The sequence below is a fragment of the Schistocerca piceifrons genome, chromosome 2 (genome assembly GCF_021461385.2).
Source record: "Schistocerca piceifrons isolate TAMUIC-IGC-003096 chromosome 2, iqSchPice1.1, whole genome shotgun sequence".
NCBI classification, from domain to species: domain Eukaryota; kingdom Metazoa; phylum Arthropoda; class Insecta; order Orthoptera; family Acrididae; genus Schistocerca; species Schistocerca piceifrons.
Window position 1 is genome coordinate 581,698,023 of NC_060139.1, and position 24,172 is coordinate 581,722,194.

Here is a 24,172-nt window from a genome sequence, read left to right on the forward strand (position 1 = left end):
GGCGATCACGTTTGAAACGCGAGTTACGGTTTCTCCTGTGCCGTCAGCTTCATTTCCTTCAAATCCATCAACTAAAGTGCTACTCTCTCTCTCTCTCTCTCTCTCTCTCTCTCTCTCTCTCTCTCTCTCTCTGTGTGTGTGTGTGTGCGTGTGTGTGTGTGTGTGTGTGTGTGTGTGTGTGTGTGTGTGTGTGTGTGTCCGCCGCCTGCCTGCCTTCGTGCGCTCTCTGGAGGCAGCAGAATCTGACCTCACATTCCTGACGGTAAGGTGCTGTTAACGTGACCCGTGGCACGTCTCGAAAATGCACGTACAGACGTTTCTGGAGGACGCTTAGACCTAAACAGCAGCGACGAGACACAGTGTTAAGAAGGTTTCTGATATTTGATAAAAGTGGTGCTACCACTCTTGCACAGTCGTCCTGATTCGCCGTTTTGTATCTCTGTAAAGACAGTTAGAAGGAAGTTTTTGAAAAATTAAGGGTCAGATTTGCTGTCTTTTTCTTGCCCAACCCAATTTTGTGTTGTGGCTTTAACGACGTCGACTGTGATGGAACGTTAAAATAAAGCCTTCTTCGAAATTCTAATCACATTGACCGATGTGGGGCAGCAATAAACCGCTGAGCCTGTAGCGAAAAAGCAATGATTTTTGCCGAATAATGTACCAGCCATCTCTGCAGCGAAACGCCTCTGCGGTTCCGTAATTAAGGTCATGTCTCCTCTTTTCTGAAGCTTCTGTCAAGCAAAAAATTGTTATTTTGATAAAAGAACAATTATTTATTGCAACGGTCGTCTGTGACTAACGCATGATCATACAGTATTTCAATATATATTCGAAGTATTATTGAACAAACAATCAAGAATATCAAAATGCTGTAATGTGAAAATCGGAATGAAAATAATAACGATGAAACTGTTGTTTTAATTGTGATGACTATTTTCTTCATTTGTGTGCCCGTAGTATCCTTAGTTGCTTTATAATTCTTGAGGGTATTTTTGTTCTGTCGTTGCAACTACAAAAATGCGTGATTTTTTTCACCAGACGCGTTTGGCTTTATTGAGGTAAAGCATCATCAGTGGTCTATAATTAAGTAATTTACAAAGCAAATCAATATGTAAATAACTTAATTTCAGACCACTGAAGATGCTTTACCTCAATAAAGCTAAACGCGTCTGGTAAAAAAATCACGCATTTTTGTAGCTGCAACGACAGAACAAAAGTACCCTCAAGTGATGATTATTGTTGTTAAACATTAAGCGTAAGAATTTACTTACTTTGCAAAGATTAATAATGGACAGGGAAAGGGAACGGCTCTGACCATGACTTTCCTGTAGAAGCTATTTCGGCACTCGACTGGAACGATGTGCAAAGGTCTTGGAAAACTCAAATTAGAATGGCGGTTTAGGTCAGCAGATCTGAATCTTGCTTAAATCAAAAATTCTACGTTACTGTGAATTTTATTGAGTTAAAATTAATGTAACCTAAATCAACACTTCGCAAGCCACTGCCATCTCCTTCCCTTTCCAGTTCCAGTGGCGAATGGTTCTCGGGAAAAAAAGATGACCGGTTAGCATCCATATGAGATCGATTTTAACTAATTTTATCTTCGTGATCTTTTCGTGTGACATACATAGGAGGAAGCAATATATTTGTTGATTAATGTTCAATATTTTTTATTCCAGTCTTTGATCACAATATGAACTCTTTACGCGATGACCGGTTTCAATCCGCAATGACCATCCTCAGATCTATAATATACAAATATATACACCTAGTGAGCAGTGTGTCTTTCACCATAATACAGCAATACGTATCACAATATACTATCACACAACCAGGGGGATGTATAGAAAATACAGTAAAACGTACCTTTTTTACACCATGTTCTAAAGTGATATGGCCATAATGGCATCGTCAAAGCATATAAATATAATCAGCATAGCATCGTCATATAGATCTAAAATAAGATGTAGAATAGATCGCATCGTCCACATAGTCATTATTGCAACTGGCTACTGAAGTACAGTAGCTACCAGAAATCTGTTTGTCTACATCATCCCTAGATGTCACTACTGTCGGCCTAGATGTAGTCATCATTTACGCAAAAAACACAATCTGATAAAAACACATTATGTAAACTACATGTAGCAAACTTTTAAAATTGATAAGTATCATAGACTCTTCTAGGAACGTACGCTGCAGGAACTTTAACAATAAACTACATCATGATGCAGAACGCCTCTCTTGCAGTGTCTGTCGTTGGAATTGTTTGGCCATTTCTATGATGCTTTCTTGCTTACTAAATGAACCTACACAGAAAACGCGCACAAACGAAATCTGCAGGGAAATTTGTTTCTCAACAGATCATCATTCAATTTCCCTTTGAAGATCTCTTGTTTGTCAGTAACAAACTTCAACTCTAGTGGAAGCGTATTGGAAATGAAACTTCCTGGCAGGTTAATGCTGTGTGCCGGATCGAGACTGGAACTTTCGCTGGCACGTGCTCTACCGACTGAGCTACCGGCCTAAAGCTGCTAAAGCGTTTTCCACAAAAAGACAAAGGTCTCGAGTTCGACTCAAAGTCCGGTACACAGTTCTAGTCTGCCAGGAAGTTTCATATCGGCCCACATTCCGCTGCAGAGTGAAAAATTCATTCTGGAAACGCACTGGAAATATTTGTTGTAGAGTGATATACAATTTTTGACCGATATTCGCGGATGATTTCGTAACATCAATATCGTTATTTGACAGTATGTTTACTGAAAAAGTAGTCAGCCACAAATTTTATATGTGATGAGTTCAATCTAGTGTTTTCTTTTGTCCTAGGAAAGATTTGTTTGGATTAAATACTGGTGAACACCAGGGCCTTCAGGATCAGTGTTCTGTATCACTTCTGACGAGGCCAGTAATAGGTTTTTCGAAGGTTTGTTCCAACATAGACAAAGAGACGGAAGCAAACGATCGTGGATAAATGCGAGTACATATTGGGGTGACGTAGAGTACAAATACAAAATTTCACTACAGCTCCTGTGCCAAAATGTGAAATGGCCTGACACACTGTCGAAAGATAAAATTACATTCAGGTAGGCGTACAGTTTGTATACTGGACCTAGTAGGGGAAGGAGAAAAGCAGAAAGGTACAAGCGGAAATATTTGTTTTTACCGGTGACCATAGATTACATCATTATTTTGGTGCGAATATATATTTATACGTGACAGAATTCTCATCGGAAAAACCAACACTGACAGTAATGTTCATCGATAGTGAGGAGGAGCATAGATAAAATTAATCAGTAAGTTTTGGCATCGGAAATATGATTAAAGCATCACAGGGTGAGAAAGTAACTTTGCAAAGGACTTATTGTCTTCGCGTAAAGTACAATGCCCTCATATTTTAATGATAAATATTGCTTACGACGCAGTAAATGACGCAATGAAATGTGTTTCATAGTTAATTGACAAAAATATTATGTAAATGTTATGATTTTAATGCAGTTCTGTTCGATATTTCGTGTATCTCTCTCTTTCCAGAATTATATAATGGTCAACTAATATTTGGTATTTACTATAGACAGTTCGTCGTCTGTGTGGGTTGTTTGAGTTTTGTACAAGTCAATAAGTGTTCGGCATTTTGTAGTTCTCCAAACTTGGCGCTTCCTTCTTCGGGGAAATTTGCCCATAGTTTTACGGGTTGATTTCTTGGCGATGATACAAACTTTCAGGGGTGAAGGAGAAGGGCAAATGTATCAATCTGAGTCAAGGAAACCTGGTTCGGAAATGACAGAGTCGAAAGTTGTAAGCGAAAATTCTTCTGACACCCCTGACAGTGGAATACTTGTGGCCGCATACCTGTTGCTAAGATTAATGGTTAGGCTACTTTTAGAGGTGGCAGTATGGACCAAAACAATAAAAACTGTCTAATAAACATGGCCTCTGAACTGCATACCTTAAGAGCTAGGAGCACTTGTGCATCTTCGCTAGTGTGAAAAACATTTATTCTACTGAGCAAGTGGTTATAGCTCTTCAAGTATGGGTTTTAGAGCCCATATTTACCGATTAAATTTCTCTTATTTTGGTCCATACTATCACTTTTGAACGTTGCCTACCTTACAATCTTAGCGACAAGAGTACCGGTAAACGTATTTTACTATTAGAGGATAAGACTTATTTTGAGTTATAACTTTCGACTCAGTCGTTCCCGCATCAGGATCCCTTACCTCAAGAGTTGGCCAAATGTTGAGAAAATTTCATCCATTTGCAGTATTCGAATCAGTTTACCTCGGAGTCGAGCCCCACTGCACAGGACGCCCCCACCCTCCTCTCTCATCCCTCCCACCTTCCCAAGATTTTCTCAATTTATAGAGTTTGCTTACGGTATTCGTCACGTTCCCTGTTTGCAGACCTTGCTGTCTGAGCGCCAGAGATCTATCCAAAGTAATTCCAAAATATTTCGCTACACCCTCCATCCCACCCTCCTCTCCACACATTATATCCTCCCTCTCCCCGTTGTATGCTCGAGATTACTGAGCACTCCAAAGATGTTTCAGCTTCACCTGCCTATTCGCATACACTACTCACTAGCCGTCAGAGTAGTAGTTATCCTGCAATTGGCACATGTCGAGACGCACAGGATTGCGCCGGTTCCTGATAAGAAGCTGCGGTCGCGCGGTGAGTCACAGAAAACATGAAAGGCGGGACAGACCCAGCCTCTTTCTCGAGCTAGTTTTGCTTGTCACATGTCTGGACATACAAGGAAAAAAAGTGAATCTTAAAAATATCGGGAGTCTTGCTACCACTCGTCATTTACATTTCGACTGCCGCTTGGACAACACGCTGAGTAGGCACAATACCGGTATTTGAGGTGAGTCACCCAGCGGTTCCTCCGGGTTGTGGCCGTCTAGTGAGCGCTAAGGGAGACACGGAGAGGGTGGAAGGGATCCTGCAGCCGTCAAACAGTTGGGAAGATTACTCATTCGCGGGCGAGCCCAGAGCCAGTAATTGTGCCGCTGGGACTGTTCCAGTGTGTTAACTAATCCATGCTCCAGTGTGGTTATTACTCTACGCAGCAACTCTTCAACGTTGATCTGGATATACTTCACCACGTCGGTGATTTTCTGCAGACATTTTCAGGTATGCCACAGAATGTTCGGAAGAACGGTTAGAATATTTAAACGGTTAAAACTTTCGTGTTTCACTTTCTAAATACATTCACGAATGTATATTTTCTTTCCGCGTGTGGTTCATAACAATGGGCCTATACCACCTGATAAAACAAGAAATACTATCTCATATACGTTGCAAAGATCTGTGTTCCTTTGACTATCGTAACAGCCGGACTCAGTGATACGGAGCTAGCTTCACATGCTTCTGAAGAGGCCGCGGGATCGAGTCTCGCTCGGTCATTGATGTCGGTTTTGAATTTGCCATTTCTGTACATACACCCTCAAAATAATGTGGAATTCATTCTTAATTAATTGTGGCCATACTGGCTAAGTTTGGGAACCGTAACTATTTAGAACAATTATTTGTCTTACCTGTTACATGTCACTTTTATTTATTTTACGTTAAATTAAATGAATTACAGTGCAGTTCACACACGTTTTGCTCCTCTTCAGGCGTTTATAATACACAGAATCGTTCCTTAAAAACAGATTGTCTTAATCTAAATTAACATAAAACTTTTTGTTTACTTTTCGCTGTTGGAGTGGCTGTTGCGGAATTTGGAAGGGCGGGGGGAGAGGAAGCAGTGGTTGGCCTGAAATTAATGTCTAGTGATGCCTGTTGGTGTGAGGGTCTGTCTCGGTGTTTACTGTGATTGGCAGCACAGCCTGTGTGAGATGCTGATAGTTTTGCGCCAGCTGTTGTGCGAAAATCGTGTGATACACTTTATTGTATGGCAGTCGTTCACTTAAGAGTTTGACGCCTCAACGCTTCGTTTTCATCACTGGTACACTGTCGGAGCTGTTGTGTTATATTACACTACTGAAATACTTATTTTGGAACTATTTTAACGTATTTTTGGCCAAAAAGATTGTGACAGTACGAAGTTAAAAACATCATGAACGTGCCAGGTGCTAAACCATAATCTCGCAAGATGACGTTTACATTTATGATTATTGTTTACAATCCAACTACATACTCTCGTTGACCCACAACACGAATGCATCCACTACATGACTACAATTAATGATGATTATTTTCATCGCATGTTCACCACATTTTTACCCTTGTAAACGATCTGAAGACTACTGTTGGAAACAACCGAAACAAGTCATTGTGCTGTAACTGTATACTGAAAATTGCGATCTAGGCCTAAAAAGTTATTTACAGTAAAGAAATATTCGATAAATTACATTACGACCGCCGTCTCCTCCCTTTTTTAAACTTGACAATCTGCCCGCCTCGACTTCACATGGCCGCACGACTTGCCTGGCGTAGCCTAGCGGTAAAAAATTATACAAGCCAACCATTTTCGTGAATCAGTCTATCCGTTCGTGAAATCCGTTTCATCAACCCTTCAATAGTTCATGAGATTGTCCTTCACATAGAAAAAGAAAAATGCGACGGGGGACTTTGTCATTTGTGTAAAGAAAGTGTTCATCCGTGACCTGATGATGATCGCTTGACTGAAACTTGTTGACTGTGAATTAATATTATTTACAACAGCTTTTAGTGGTTACGTGGTGCTGTTCTTTGAAAAATTAAACATTCTGTAATTTCATCACACTATATTCTAAAGTTTCAGTGACCTTTGCAGATATATTTTGCACTTGTAGTTCGTTGCCGCAGCGTCATTTTCTTACGAAACGATCGTAATACCATTAACATGTAAATGTGTCTTCTACTGTCGCAGGCTCTTTCGTTGAATTCTATATTTTTCGAGTGCCTCACGAATATCGAAACGCGTACACAAGACCAATTGAAAACTGTTGTCCGACAACGGCTTTTGACGAATGTCTGTTTAATTTCATAATCAGATTTTCCTTATAACCGAGGTTGTGTGGCATGATTAAATCTCTCTACGTTTATGCCTAAAGAAATTAACCTTGAAACTTGACGACCTAGGTCTTAGACGGTTTCACTAAGAGAGAATCTGGCGAATGCCCTGTGGCGTCTTGTTCCACACTCATCGCTCCCAGTCTAGCTAATGTTTGTTTATCACTTCTTTAGCCTTGAGGCCCTCTGTTACATCTGACGAGGAACAACACTTACCAGAATACTACATAACAATCAAAATAATAATAATTTGCGATGATGATGATGATGATGATGATGATGATAATGGAGGCATTAATGATGAATATTGTTTAGTTTAGCACTTTCGAAGCCTTGTTTGGTATTAGAAGAAGTGGAAGGGATAATGAAAGAGGAGAAGATTGATATGAAAGTGACAATTGTTGCCAGGAAAGAAAAGAATTTCAGTAGAGAACTCTGTAGACAAGGGGAGGAAAAAGTGGAGGAGGAGAGAGGGTTAAAGAGAGTGAGCTGTAAGAAGAGATAGCTTTTGTAATAGAGGGTGCGCCATTAGCTGTCTTTTGAAGTTTGAAACGATTTTAATTTCTCTAATCCTTTAAGCAAGATTGTTCCAGAGTCGGGTTTCAGATACAGAAAACGATTTAAAGAACATGGCAGTCAGCTAAGGTCACCGAACTGATGAGACGTACGGTAACTAAAATAAAGCTGTCTCTCTCCTCTCTCTCCTCCCCCCCCCCCTCCCCCCCCCCCCCGACCCAATAGTTTCAAAAAGCTGGTGCAGAACGTAGTTGAAACTCTGGACCATCCAAAAGTTCTCCTCATTTAATTACACTTTATTATACTTTTTGGTTTTAGCGAATGGAATCACCAGCATCATCATCATAATTGTACAGTTCCAGTTTCCCAGGTACTGTTTGAGCCGCTTCCACTTTCTTCTGACCATGTATAAATTACGGAGAACATAAACCGTTGTCCTTCCTCTGGCAGCGTGGTCTTCATTGGTCAACCAACGTGTTCTGGGTCTCGTTACGGGACATTTTGCTTCCAACTCTCTTCCCCAATTTATTCGAGCCGTTCTTCTAAAGTCCAACCTCATTGCAGGCCAGTACCATCGTAGTATGGACGTGCTGATTCTGTCTAAAACGGACACCTTGATTCCGGCATTCTTCCTCACCTCCTCATTCTTTTACTTGCGCTCTTAGTCTTCTAGGCGGTAGATCTACGAAACTTCATTTCTGATGCCTGAAGCCTCTCACTCTCTCTTCGTGAGGGCACATAATTCGATATCGTGGTCAATACTGGTACAAAGCTGCTGTGGAACATAGTTAATTTTGCTTTTACTGGTATCTTGTCATCTCATAAAAGGGTTATCTCTTGCTGATAGAATTCAACACCCTTGTAATTTTGTTTGTCATCAGTCTTCTGTCGATCCTTTCTCGTGACAATCTCTTCAACTCAGAATAGCACTTAACACCCCAAGTTGTTGTTGGATATATTGCCGTCCCTACAACTTTGTCTTCCATGGCCCTGTCTAGTACCATGGAAGACATTTCCTAATGCTTTGTCCTGTCTTGTAGTTACTGTTTCCCGTATGCTTCTTTCCTCACCGATTCTGCTCAGGGTCTTCTCATTTCTTATATTGTCAGTTCCATACAGTACTGTGCGGTCAAAATGTACAATCTCAGAAATTTCTTTCTCATATTCGATATTTTCCTTTCTCTTCGATACCAATGAATCCGTTTTAGAGAGGAACGCTCCCTTAACTTCTACTGTTTTGCTTCTTATGTCTCCACGTTCAGTGTGTCAAACGTTATTTTGCTTCCTAGGCAACAGAATTCCCTCACTTCATCTACAACAAGGTCCCAACTTTAAAATCAAATTTGTCGCTGATCGCCACTTCTCCACAGTTTTGTCTTTATTTTGCTTACTCTTAATCCAAATTCCGTACTCAGTAGACTGAGATTTGAGTGAGCAAGTTCTGTAATACTTCCTAGCTTTCTCAGAGGATTACAATGTCACCAGCAAATCCTTACCATGTCATCATTTCACCCCGAAGTTTAATTCCAACTCTTGAATCATTCTTTTACTTCCGTGATTGATTCATTGTGTCTTATTTGATTGTAAAACTACTACCGATCGTTTTACAGCTTACCACTACGTCATCCGAGGATTTGTTCTGTGTATTTGGATAGCAATTATCTGTTAGTTCGCAAGTGTTGGAATGTCTTTCTCCATGTGTAATTTTTTCTCAGAGATTCCATTTTTTTATTAATGTTTGCGGTTGTGGAATAATAAAATCGTATGCTCAATACCCACTGTTTTAATTGAAACGAACAGCTTTGCAACAACCTTTGTACTGAGAACAAGAGTCTGTTACTCTTCCTTGGAGCGCTTCTGACCTTACTTAAATACCGAATGAGCGCTCTTCGTCCTGACGACATACTGATTTCTATCGGTCCAAAATTCTTTACCGAGTAAATGGTATTTGTTTCATCGTGAGATAAACATTACGTGGCCGTCGGGTCTTTCGCGACTGCAGTATGTCTCCTATTAATTTCAAACAGTCATCAAAGATCATGATGTAGTGTTTTCTCCAAAACACTGGCGATAGTATTTGATTACTCAGCACTACAGTACATAGAATTTAATCGTATTGGTGTGTCATTTAGGAAATAATACACTCTTCAACCTGTAGAATCGTAGCAGAAACGATTTTCAGGCTTCTGTAACTTATTATTAAAATTTTGCGGCTGTGTAACGAGCCCATGCACTTTTTATGCTGCAAGTGGTGTTGTTGTGACAATTTGCTGTTGGTGTTGTGAGAGAATAAACCCAAGAAATGTAAGCAAATGACAGTTTGATCACGGCTCTGAAGTTCGTAAAGCTGTCCTTAACACGAAAGTTGGTTCGGTTACTGGAATGCTTTGATAGGCCTTCTTCTTCTTCTTCTTCTTCAACCTCCCGTGGTCCATTAAAAGTATGTGCCTGATGAATATGCTCCTATTACGGATGATGATCAAAATTCTGTCCATCTGGGTAAACATTTCTTGCTTCGCTCGTCTTCTATATTGTCTGTCTACCGCACTTGGAGGTCGCAGTATTCTTCTAACAAGGGAACCTCCCCATCGCACTCCCCTCAGATTTAGTTATAAGTTGGCACAGTGGATAGGCCTTGAAAAACTGAACACAGATCAATCGAGAAAACAGGAAGAAGTTGTGTGGAACTATGAAAAAAATTAGTGAAATATGCAAACTGAGTAGTCCATCTGAAGATATGCAAGATCAAGGCGAACGAACGCCTAGGAGCGCCGTGGTCCCGTGGTTAGCGAGAGCAGCTACAGAACAAGAGATCCTAGGTTCAAGTCTTCCCTCGAGTGAAAAATTTAGTTTTTTATTTTCAGTTTGTGTGTCAAACTCTTATGTTTTCATCACTTTTTTGGGAGTGATTATCACATCCACAAGAAAACCTAAATCGGGCAAGGTAGAAGAATCTTGTTACCCATTCGCTAAGTGTACAAGTTAGGTTGGTCGACAACATATTCCTGTCATGTGACGCACATGCCGTCACCAGTGTCGTATAGAATATATCAGACGTGTTTTCCTGTGGGGGAATCGGTTGACCTATGACCTTGCGATCAAATGTTTTCGGTTCCCACTGGAGAGGCACGTCCTTTCGTCTACTAATCGCACGGTTTTGCGGTGCGGTCGCAAAACACAGGCACTAAACTTATTACAGTGAACAGAGACGTCAATGAACGAACGGACAGATCATAACTTTTCGAAAATAAAGAAAGTAAAATTTTCAGTCGAGGGAAGACTTGAACCAAGGATCTCTCGTACCGCAGTTACTGACGCTAACCACGGGTCCACGGCGCTCCTGAGCTTACATACTCCTTGATGTTGCTTATCTTGCGCATGGACTACTCAGTTTGTATATTTTACTAATTTTTTTCATAGTTCCATACAACTTCTTCCTGTTTTCTCGATTGATCTGTGTTCAGTTTTTCAAGGCCTATCCACTGTGCCAACTTATAACTAAATCTGAGGTGGGTGCGATGGGGAGGTTCCCTTGTAAGGAACCTTAGTTCCAAAAGCTCTAGTCTCCTGTTCTCACTAGGCTCAGATTTGCTGCTCAGTATGAGGCTTCATGGCGGATCACTGTCTGGGTAATGTCGCAATTTTGCATTGGTAGAAACATTTACATTGTAGGTCGTATGCCCTTTCCTTCCTTCAGCATTTTAGCTGCCTTACCCAGCCACTTACAGGGACACCTACAAGAGACATTGACTCCGAACCACTACGGTGCAATTTAGGGATTCTCTGAAATACAGATCACAAGCATACGCGAAAAACTGATAAATGGCGGAAAAATTTCTTGAATAGACGAGGAATAGAGCTCCCCACGTGAAGATTTCCAGTATGGCGGACACCCATTGAGCTATACGACTGCGTTTGGTGGAGATAAAAACTTATTGCAATAGTAATAGGCATTACAATCAACGCATTATTCTTTTAAAACACTCAAGGTAAATTTTAATACAGCTTATTTTTCTGTGAAGGCTGAGTATAATCTGATATCAAGAAACCATCTGTAGAAGTCCGTACGGAAACTCAGGCACAGTCATGTAGAGTCGGAACATTTTACGAGTTGGTAGTCTTAGCCTGTAGCCATATATTCCCTATTAGATTTAAATGTTTGGTTCAAATGGTTCAAATGGCTTTGAGCACTATGGGACTTAACTTCTGAGGTCATCAATCCCCTAGAACTTAGAACTACGTAAACCTAACTAACCTAAGGACATCACATACATCCATGCCCGAAGCAGGATTCGAACCTGCGAAGGACATCACATACATCCATGCCCGAGGCAGGATTCGAACCTGCGACCGTAGCGGTCTCACGGTTCCAGACTGTACCAGGCGTCGACGATCTGTGCTGTGTGAACAGGGTCCGTGTCGTCTTGAAATACAGCACCACTGTTGGTGAACAAATAGTGTACCATGGAATGGACCTGATCAGCCAAAATAGTCGCATGATCCTTGCAGTAATGCGACATTGCAGAGTAACCATGGGTCCACGGAATACATGGATGACTGGCCAAATCATCACCGTACTCCGCCGCGCTTCACTGTTGGGACTAAACTGGGTCTGAAGCTCGAAACAGTGTGGAACAAGACTTATCCGGCCAAACGACTTCGTTCCATTGCTCCACAGACCAGGTTTTATGGCTTCGGCACCACGTTTTTCTATTAGGGACGTTTGTGTCACTGACGAGTGGTTTTGAATTCGAGCTCGCCCTTTAATTCCTTGCTTTTGAAGCTCCCGTCTTGTTGTTTTGATGCTGAGATGGTTCGCGAGTACGGGATATTCAGTTCTCCAGTGACTTTAGCAGCTTTCGTCCCCTCGTTTTTCGTCACAATCATCTTCAACGACCGTCTGACACGATCATTCAATACACACTTTGGTTCGCGTTGTGACTAAGCGAATGATGATTTTCCGCTTTCCCAGTATGCAGTATAAATTTTCTATATGGTGATTCTCAAAACACCAAACACCCAAACACTATCTTGGTTACCGAAGCATCCAGCATACGAGTACCAACAATTTGCCCACGTTCGAATTCACATAGCTCCGACAAAATACTCTCACAGCTACAAAGAACACTGTTTCGACCACGACTGACACTTGCATCGTATTGTGGACATTGTACAGGTGCCGTCTCTGCTCAAATAAAGTGGTACAACCAGCAGGCTTAGCTAGTATCTGCATTTATATTCCAGAATGCACTTCTCATGGTGTTTCCATATTTTTGTGGAAACCGTGTACAATGCATTGCATTTTGAGCCGTGAACTTCATCGTTCAGACATTCTTCACGGCAATTTAACGTATAAGTAAGTTGTTTTTCTCGCATCAGTGATACTGAAGCCGCGGCGTGTGCTGAAGAACACTCCAAACATTTTCCGGCATAAAAATGTTAGTTTTGCATATCATTCATAGAATTACCTCATTAGCGCTCTGTTGTAAGTCTGTAAAGCGACACAAGTCTCACATTACCCATCACTGATGTTACCAAGCACTAACTAATGAGCATCGCTGAAAGCGGTCTGCTGTTTCAGCTGCCACCTTCATAGTAACATCAACCGAATGTGTAAAGACCATGACAGCTATAGTTGCGCTGATACTGAAGTATGATAAAGAATTCAACAAATGAAATACGAGAGACTCCAGTCAGCGATCTCTGAACAAATTAACCTCAGCAGGGATAGTCAACCCTTTTTACTAACGCCCATTTTTGCATCTCTGCTAATAACGAAACTTCCTAACTGGCCATCAGTTCCAGAGTAGTCGTGATTTGTTTAACAGAGAAATAGCTTTTAGTGTATAAAATGTGTAAAGCAAATTAATAGAAAGTTAAAGCATATAACAATAATCACTTGCCATATATTTTATGAAAACCTAATGAAGATGTTTTGAAAAGCCGTACCGCCAGCCACCTATCATGAAAGTTGGAACGGCCATTAGTGTGCAGTAGGGACCGGGTTGACTACCACTGGACTACAATGACGGGAGGAAGACAGTGAGGCCTTAAATTCTCGCGCTAGACAAACTGCCCAATGACTGAAGTAACATTCTCTCACATACATATGTTTCTCTTTCTCCATATATAGCCTCAGCAAACCAATGTGAAGTGTATGGCAGAGGTTACGTCCCACTGTATTAGTTATTAGTTTGATTTACCGTTCCACTCACGTATGAAGCCCGAGAAGAATCCCTGTTAAAATATCTCTGTGCGTGCTGCCATTAATCTAATATTATCCTCACAATAGCTGTGGGAGCGATACGTAGGGACTTGTACTGCACTCATAGGGTCATCATAGAAAGCCGTTTCTTGAAACTTTGTAAGTAGGCGTTCTCGGGATAGTTCACATCTATCTTTCTTCAAGAATCCGTCACTTCAGTTTCATCGTCATCATCTTTGTGACACTCTCCCAAGGATTAAATAAACCTGTGACGATTCACGCTGCCCTTCTCTGTATACGTTCTGTGCCCTGTTCTATTTGGTATGGGTCGCACACACTTGACCAATATTCTACAATTGACTGCACGAGTGATTTACAAGCTCTCTTTTTTGTTGACTGATTGCATTTCCCTAATATTCTACCAATAAATGAAAGTGTATCACCTGCGTTAAACTATGGCTGAACCTATGTGATCATGCCATTTCATATCCTTACAAAGTGTTACACCCAGGTATTTGTATGAGTTGACCGTTTCCAGCTGTGAGTCGTTGATATTATAATCACAAGATACTACGTTTTTTAGTTTTGTGAAGAGTAAAGTTTTGCGTTTCTGAACATTTAAAGAAAGTCTTTGTACCAGATAACTATATCACCTGCAGAAAGTCTGAGGTTGCTATTAATATTGTCCACAAGGTCATTAGTATTACACAGAGTGAACAGCAAGGTACCCAACACACTTCTCTAGGACGTATAGGAAGTTACTTCTATATCCGTCGATGACTCTCCATCCAAAATAATTTTCTGCGTCCTACATACCAGAAATCCTAGATCAAGTCTCAAATTTCGCATGATACCCGCATATGATCGTAGCTTAGACAATAAGAGTAGATGTGGTTCTGATTCAACTTCTTTTCGGAAATAAAGAGACTGCATAGATCTGATTGTTTCGATTCAAAGCGTTCAATACGTTAAGTGAATACACTTCGAGTTGGGTTTCACATGACCAATTTTTTAAGAGGAGGTCAGTTTGTTCGAGATACCTCTCTGTGTTTGAGCTCAGAATATGATCTAAGAGTCAACAACGAATCCACGTCACGTCCATTAGGACCAAATTGAGGAGCAAATCTGCAAGGTCGTGAAGTATGCCAGTACATGAAATTACAAAATAAAAGGAATAACAAATAAAAATAAAATGTTTATGAACCAGAAAAAAGTCAATCCATAAGTTTAAGTAAATGCAGTCAACAATACAACAAAAATCAACTTAATTTTTCAAGGAACTCCTCGACAGAATAGAAGGAGTGATCCTTGAAGAAACTCTTCAGTTTCGATTTGAAAGCGAGTGGATTACTGCTAAGATTTCTGAATCTGAGCGGTAGCTTATTGAAAACGGATGCAGCAGTGCAGCAGTATACTGCACACCTGTCTGCACAAAAGTTAAGGAAATCCAATACAAATGTAGGTTTGATTTCTGCCGAGTATTAACTGAGTGAAAGCTGCTTATTCTTGGGAATAAGCTAATATTGTTAACAAGAAATGACATTAGGGAATATATATATATATATATATATATATATATATATATATATATATATATATTTATTTATTGAGAGGCCTATGTCAAAATACCTAACTCCAGGGGTCGACTGGTCCGTGAACTTATCACTTATTGCCTGAACCGCCCGTTTCTGAGCCAAAAGCCAAAAATATCCTTTTAGAAAGGGGAGAGTTACCCCAAAATATAATACCATACGACATAAGCGAATGAAGATATGCAAAATCGACTAATTTTCCTGTTGAATAATCACTTACTTCAGATACCGTTCGAATAGTATAGCTGACAGCATTAAGTCTTTGAACAAGATCCTAACGTGGGCTTTCCATGACAGTTTACTATCTATCTGAACACCTAGAAATTTGAACTGTTCAGTTTCACTAATCATATGCCCATTCTGTGAAATTAAAGCATCAGGTTTTGTTGAGTTGTGTGTTAGAAAATGCAAAAACTGAGTCTTACTGTGATTTAGCGTTAGTTTATTTTCTACAAGCCATGAACTTAGGTCATTAACTGCACTATTTGAAACAGGGCCAATGTTACACACAACATCCTTTACAACCAAACTAGTGTTATCAGCAAACAGGAATATTTAGAGTTACCCGTGATACTGGAGGGCATATCATTTATACAAATAAGGAACAAGAGTGGCCCCAACACTGATCCGTGGGCCACCCTCCACTTGACAGTACCTGTTTAGCCCATCCAGTACCTCACAGAGAAAAGAAAATGTAGCATTTTCAGTTTTTAAGCGACTTCTAAAGCCGAACTGTACATTTGATAGCAAATCGTGTAATATAAAATGAACAATTATCCTTACATACACAGCCTTTTTAATAACCTTAGCAAACACTGATTGCCTAGAAATAGGTCTAACGTTGTCTACATTATCTCCTTCTCCCTTTTTATAAAGTGGCTTGATTACTGAGTGCTTTAACCGTTCAGGAAACTGACCATTCCTAAAAGAAAAATTACAAATATGGCTAAATACAGTGCTAACCTGTGCAGCACAGTAATTTAATATTCTGCTAGGTACTCCATCATATCCATGAGAGTCCTTAGTCTACAGTGATTTAATTGTTGACTCAGTCTCCCCCATGTCTGTATCACAGAGGAGTATTTCAGACACCAATCTCAGAAAGGAATTTGCCAAGAAAGTTATGATTCCCTGTATTTTTATTAAATTTACCAGCAATGCTTATAAAATGATTGTTAAATACTGTACATATATCTGATTTATCAGTAACAGAAATATTTTTACTACGAACTGACTTTATATCGTCGACCTTGTGCTGCTGACCAGACACTTCCTTCACAAATGACCATATGGTTTTAATTTTATCCTGTGAATTAGCTATTCTATTTGCTTACCACATACTCTTTGCCTTCCTTATAACATTTTTAAACACCTTACAATACTGTTTGTAATGGGCTACTGTAGCTTGATAGTGACCACTTCTAACATTTTGATGTAATTCCCACTCTGTTCGGCATTATATCCTTATCCCACTAGTCATCCACCAGGGCTGCCTATTACTGTTAATGCCCAGTTTAGAACGTTCTAATGGAAAGCTACGCTCAAAGAGCATGAGAAATGTGTTGAGGAAAGCATTATATTTATCATTTATGTTATCGACACTATAAACATCCTGCCAAAGTTGTTCCTTGACAAGGTTTAAAAAACTCTCTAATAATGTTGGATTAACTTTCGTACATAGTTTGTAATTATATGTGACATTTGTTTGAGTTCAAAAGCCTTTTAGTGTTAAAATTTGTGCATCATAGTTTGAAAGGCCATTCACCTTTATACTAACAGAATGCCCATGTAGTAATAAAGAATGAATAAAAATATTATCTATCGCTGTGCTACTGTTCCCTTGCATCCTAGTTGGAAAAAACACAGGCTGCATCAGATCATATGAATTTAGCAGATCTACCAACATCGTTTTTCCTGCACCATCAATTACAAAATTTATACTGAAGTCCCCACATATAACTAATTTCTGGTACTTCCTACAAAGTGAATCAAGCACGCTCTCTACCTTGCGCAGAAATGCTCTGAAGACAGAGTTAGGGGACCTATAAACAACAACAATTAGACGTTTAGTTTCAGTAAGTTCAGCTACCTCTGCACAACAATCAAATATCGGTTCAGTGCAGTGGCGTGATGCGTCTATGGACTCAAATGGAATAATGTTTTTTACGTACATAGCCACTCCCCCACCCTGCAAGGAACTCCTTGAAAAACAGCCAACTAAGCTGTATCCTGCTAAAGGAAGCCTCTGAATTGTCAAATTACGTAAGTGATGCTCCGATATACCAACAATTTCAGAGTCAACATCTATAAGCAGATCACTAACTTTATCTCTAATACGTCTTATATTTTGATGAAATATGCTAATTTCTTCTGTATTTGGAAACATGACGTCCTCTGAAGGTAATTCCTTAGTTAGAGGGACTTCCTTTAAGCAGGTATACCTATCAGTTGACTTCAATCTAAAACAGGTGCAGCTCTAGCACCAACTAGTACTGGAATTTTTCTATGAGTGATCCCAGCACCACCCACTACACTGTCACCTATCAGCTTAGCCAGCCTCCCCTGGATCACTTCTATTGCCCTTCTTGTAAGTGGATGCGGCCTGTAGTTTTCGAAATAGAGGGCACATTTTCTTGTTCGAGAGATCAAGGTAGATTTGAGTTAAAAGAAAAGCTAACTTGGCCGCGGATTGAGTATAAAATCTAATAGGGATTGCATCGGGCCCTTGAGGATTGTTCAGTTTTAACGATTTCAACTGTTTCTCAACATCACTGAGACTTTCACTTAATTCACTCACCTTTTCAGTGCTACGAGGAATAAACTGGGACAATTCTGCTGGGGTTTCCTTTGTAAAGGAATATTTGAAAATGGGGTTAAGCAGTGCTTTTGCACTGAGGCAGTTTCAATACCTGCCTCGTCTGCGAATGACTGGAGACTAATTTTGGTGCCTCTGCATAGCGAATGACGCAACAAGTTTACTGTGACCAGTCAATTTATATTTATATCGACAGCTCATGTCGATTTGTGTGTGTTAACGTGACGTGTGTTGTCTTCAGACTTTGGGGTAGCCTGTGGCACTGTCTCCAGTGGTCACAGTCTCTTTTTCTGTCGCCATACATCAGATGTATGCTTCAGACTTTCTAAACAAAGATGGTGTCTCCAAAATTATGGCCGACTGCTATGGCCGAGCGGTTCTAGGAGCTTCAGTCCGGAACCGCGCTGCTACTACGGTCGCAGGTTCGAATCCTGCCTGGGGCATGGACGTGTGTGATGTCCTTAGGTTAGTTAGGTTTAAGTACACTACTGGCCATTAAAATTGCTACACCACGAAGATGACGTACTACAGACGTGAAATTTAACCGGCAGGAAGAAGATGCTGTGATATGCAAATGATTACCTTTTCAGAGCATTCACACAAGGTTGGCGCCGGTGGCGACACCTACAACGTGCTGACATGAGGAAAGTTTCCAAACGATTTCTCATACACAAACAGCAGTTAACCGGCGTTGCCTGGTGAAACGTTGTTGTGATGCATCGTGTAAGGAGGAGAAATGCGTACCAACACGTTTCCGACTTTGATAAAGGTCGGATTGTAGCCTATCGCGATTGCGATTTATCGTATCGAGTCACTGCTGTTCGCGTTGCTCGAGATGCAATGACTGTTAGCAGAACATGAAATCGGTGGGTTCAGGTGGGTAATACGGAACGCCGTGCTGGATCCCAACGGTCTCGTATCGCTAGCAGTCGATGTGACAGGCATCTTATCCACATGGCTGCAACGGATCGTGCAGCCACGTCTCGATCCCTGAGTCAACAGATGGGGACGTTTGCAAGACGACAACCATCTGCACGAACAATTTGACGACGTTTGCAGCATCACGGACTATCAGCTCGGAGACCATGGCTGTGGTTACTCTTGACGCTGCATCACAGACAGGAGCGCCTGCGATTGTGTACTCAACGAGGAACTTGGGTGCACGAATGGCAAAACATCATTTTTTCGAATGAATCCAGGTTCTGTTTACAGCATCATGATGGTCGTATCCGTGTTTGGCGACATCGCGGTGAACGCACATTGGATGCGTCTATTCGTCATCGCTATACTGGCGTATCACCCGGCGTGATGGTATGGGGTGCCATTGGTTACACGTCTCGGCCACCTCTTGTTCGCATTGACGGCACTTTGAACAGTGGACGTTACATTTCAGATGCGTTACGACCCGTGGCTCTACCCTTCATTCGATCCGTTCGAAAGAATACATTTCAGCAGGATAATGCACGACCGCATGTTGCAGGTCCTGTACGGGCCTTTCTGGATACAGAAAATGTTCGACTGCTGCCCTGGTCAGCACATTCTCCAGATCTCTCACCAATTGAAAATGTCTGATCAATGGTGGCCGAGCAACTGGCTCGTCACAATACGGCAGTCACTACTCTTGATGAACTGTGGTATCGTGTTGAAGCTGCGTGGGCTGCTGTACCTGTACACGCCATCCAAGCTCTGTTTGACGCAATGCCCAGGCGTATCAAGGCCGTTATTACGGCCAGAGGTGGTTGTTCTAGGTACTGATTTCCCAGGATCTATGCACCTAAATTGCGTGAAAATGTAATCGCTTGTCAGTTCTAGTATAATATGTTTGTCCAATGAGTACCCGTTTATCTTCTGCTTTTCTTCTTGGTGTAGCAATGCTAATGGCCAGTAGTGTAGTTGTAAGTTTAGGCGACTGGTGACCTCAGATGCGATAGTGCTTAGAGCGATTTGAACCATTTGAACCAAATTTATATACGACCAGAATTTTTTTGGTTTTGTGAAAGATGAAAGCCCTCAAGCAATGTTTCATCTCAGACAATTTTCATTCATCATCTTTCCACCTATGATTAGTTTTATATTGTTGTCCCACTTCAGACTACTGCGTATCCATTCTGACAGATATTAATTGGTTGGGTTGTTTGTGGGAAGAGAAAAACTGCGAGGTCATCGGCGTCGTCGGATCAGGGAAGGACGGGGAAGGAATTCGGCCGTTCCCTTTCAGAGGAACCATCCTGGCATTTGCCTGGAGCGATTTAGGGAAATCACGGAAAACCTAAATCAGGATGGCCGGACGCGGGTTTGAACCGTCGTATTTCCGAATGCGAATCCAGCGTGCTGACCAATGCGCCACGTCCCTCGGTAGATAGTTAATGGCTTCGAGTGTTTCCAGGGATTGTCCGGACATCTTGTAACCGCACAGTAGCTGGCCTTTTCTCGTGTTGACGTACTCGATGGTTTCTCTGTTTAGCTCCGAGCGTCGGCGATTACATCGCCGTCCGCGTGGAAGACGGGGAGGACAAACTGGAGTACGCGGAGGAAGTGAACAGTCAGCAGCAGCAGGAGGCGATGGCCGAGGGCAGTCCCCAGCAGCAGCAGCAGCAGCCGCAAGCGGCGGCGCAGGACGAGGAGGAGGCGGGCAGCGCATGCGCCGTGGAGCAGGACTACCTGGCCCCGCCCCCCGCGCCGGCGGACGACGGGCCGGCCGCGGCGGCTGGGGGGGAGCCCAGTCCGGCCGAGCAGCAGCAGGCGCACGCCGCAGCCGCAGCCGAAGCCGCCGCCGCCGAGTACCAGTACTTGGACTGCGTGCGCGACCTCAGGGTGGTCTCGCAGGCGCGCGCCGACGACGACGATGCCATGCCGTACCACCACCCGCACACGCCCCGGCACCACCACCACCTGTCCCCGCCGCCCGCGCCTCAGCAGCAGCAGCAGCAGCACCAGCCGCAGCACCACTACCAGCTGGGCGCGCTCTTCTCGCCCGTGAAGGACTACGGCGATTCGCGCCACCAGGACGACGTCTTCCGCTCGGTGTTCAAGCAGGAGGACCAGCAGCAGCCGCCTCAGCAGGAGTACCTGCCCGAGGAGTACCTGCGGCACGCGCACGCGCAGCACGAGGGCTCCGTGTCGTCGGCGGAGTCCCCGGACGTGTCGTCGCGCAACGGCGAGGCGGCGTCGCCCGTGGGCGAGCTGGACAAGTCGCGCTTTACGCACCTGACGACGCTGCAGCCGAGCGCCGCCGGCTCTCCGGAGGAGCGCCACGACCCGCAGAGGGACATGTACGGCGCCGGCGCGGCCGCGGGCGCGCTCGAGCACCACGGTGCGGCCGCGCACCACCTGCACCACGGTTACCACCACCCGCACGACGTCGCCGTCAGCAACGCCACCTCCGTCCTCATACACGCGCAGACCAGCCTCAACACCAGGTAACCCGCACCCGCAACCTCATTCACATTCGCTGCACTGCTGACTTAACCAGCCTTTTAGCTTACCTTGGCCACAACGGAAGAATAATATTTTTAGACCATACACAATATACGTAGCACTAAAAATAAACGGTGTAAAAAGAAAGAAAACGGGATGTACCAGCGAGAGGATAGCATCAACTGGTGGTAGCTTTCAATTTAGAATACTCAGTTTATCGTAACTTCGCATGAATCCAATTTTATGGAACTTTTTACCAATCGTGTGACAGATGCTTACTTCTTGGGTCGCACTGGTACTTGCTTCGGCCAGCACGTGGTCTGCAGGTAGGACAGCCCTGATCTAACATTTGTCTGCCTACTGGGACACTCAGTATGATTTTTCCAAGGGTCTAGACATCTGAATCTGCATCTATTCCTTTGATAACGACCTCAGATCACGGAGCAAGGCACTACGATTCGTCACAGTAGAATTCTGTACACGTTTCCTTAACACTGGAAATGCGTTTCCCCACGTCACTCCCAGTCGTCTTACCATTAATGTCGTACACTTAGTCCATTTCATATCACTTTGTAATGCAACTGCCGGCCGGAGTGGCCAAGCGGTTCTAGGCGCTACAGTCTGGAACCGCGCGACCGCTACGGTCGTAGGTTCGAATCCTGCCTCGAGCATGGATGTTTGTGATGTCCTTAGGTTAGTTAGGTTTAAGTAGTTCTAAGTTCTATGGGACTGATGACCTCACAAGTTCAGTCCCATAGTGCTCAGAGCCATTTGAACCATTTTGTAATGCAACTGCTAGGTATTTAAACGACGTGACGTGCTCCAAGCGCTTACCTCTAATGCTGAAATCTGATACTATCGGTTCCACTTTCTGTGTACAGCATTACATGACACTCATCTACAGGTCGACTCTAAAGGTCATTAACACTTGAAAGTCCAATAATTCACGGAATAATGTAGGCACAGAAGTAAAACGTGACAGACATGAAATGATATGATGTTTTGTTGAAACCAAAGACGAGTACAAAAACCGGCCAACATGAAGGATGGTGCTCCACACCATATTCCTAAACGTGTGAAAAATCTCTTGCGCACGTCGCTTGGTGAGGGTCGCGTACTGAGCCGCCATTGTCATCGGCTGGGCCTCCCAAGTCTCGAGACCTACGGGGTTACCTGGAGTCGCAGGTCTACCGAAATCATCCGATCTCATTAGGGATGCTAACAGACAAAATTCGACGGCAGTTTTTCACCGTACCTAGTGTTTTGCTGTTCAGCGCTATTCACAACGTTGTTCTTTGACTAATGTTATTGTTGATGAATGATGGCCGGCGTATTGAGAATTTGTTACAAGGAATTCTTTTTTTTTCTAATTATTGCTTGTCTGTTGGCTGAAGTACCATCTGTTGGTCATTTGCGAACTTTCCGGTTTCAATAAAACCCCATGCTACTTCAAGCATATATGTAAATTTTTAACTATCTACCTACATTATAGCCGGCCGAAGTGGACGTGCGGTTAAAGGCGCTGCAGTCTGGAACCGCAAGCCCGCTACGGTCGCAGGTTCGAATCCTGCCTCGGGCATGGATGTTTCTGATGTCCTTAGGTTAGTTAGGTTTAACTAGTTCTAAGTTCTAGGGGACTAATGACCTCAGCAGTTGAGTGCCATAGTGCTCAGAACCAACCTACCTACATTATAGCGTAAAATATTGAATTTTCAAATGAAACTGACTTTTGGATCAATATGTAAATTTCAAGAACAATACATATATAGAGTGTGTCCCTGGAGGAACGGTAAATATTCGGGAATATGACAGGAACACTCATTTGAAGCAAAAAACCTTCGTATGTACTTATGCCCTACTCCAAATGGTTTCCGAGATGGAACACATTCAACGTACGTCTTTTTTTGGGATAGTGATGCGCACGTGTGTGTCTTACCCACCCAACCTCTTTGGCATTCTATTCCAGCCCAACCTACCTCGTTGCTTTCAAACTCTTTGGTCAGGGTGTCTTTCTACCATAGGAGTAGGAGTGAACCAAAAACTGAACCCTGTGGGACTCCCTTTGCGATTTCTCTCGAGTCACTAAAATGTTCTCTCTCTCACATGTTCTTTGAATTATTCGGCACAAGTTTTGGCACTCTGTTTATTAAGTGTAACTCAAACCATCGTATGTAAGGCTCCAGTTCAATAAATAACAATGTGCATTAAATGTGTTCTATCTTGGAAACCATGCGGAACAAGGCATATCGTCATGTGCAGTTCACTGCTTAAAACGAGCGTTCCCGTCTTATCTCGGAATGCTGACCATTACTCCTGGGAAACGCTGTATACTCTGAAAACACCTGGCGTCTAGCTTTAGCAGGAATAAGGACCTTGGAACTAATTTATTGAGCGCAACGTGGACTCCCTTCCACGGTGTCATTTCGTATTTTTAACACAGTGGAAAAAATCTAACATCACAGAGGGTTAGAAGACTGGGTTACTATAGGAGCAGCACTTCCACACCAAACCACGGTGGCTCGACAGCTAGCGTTGCTTTAACAGACACATTTACCACTGGGAACATTACTGTTATTTTTCGTAATATATCTGTAACTGATGAGTATTAAGTTGACAGGGTCTCACTTTCAAAGA

At 42.5% G+C, this 24,172-nt stretch overlaps 1 protein-coding gene across 1 annotated transcript in view; it reads left to right on the forward strand.

Annotated features, from left to right (window-relative positions):
• The window catches only part of LOC124775609 (transcription factor GATA-6-like), a 519,105-nt gene that overhangs the window by 246,078 nt on the left and 248,855 nt on the right, over positions 1–24,172 (forward strand). The window contains exon 2 of the mRNA XM_047250439.1: positions 20,586–21,540. Coding sequence (XP_047106395.1) covers positions 20,586–21,540 — 955 coding nt within the window. The remainder of the gene's footprint in view (positions 1–20,585; positions 21,541–24,172) is intronic.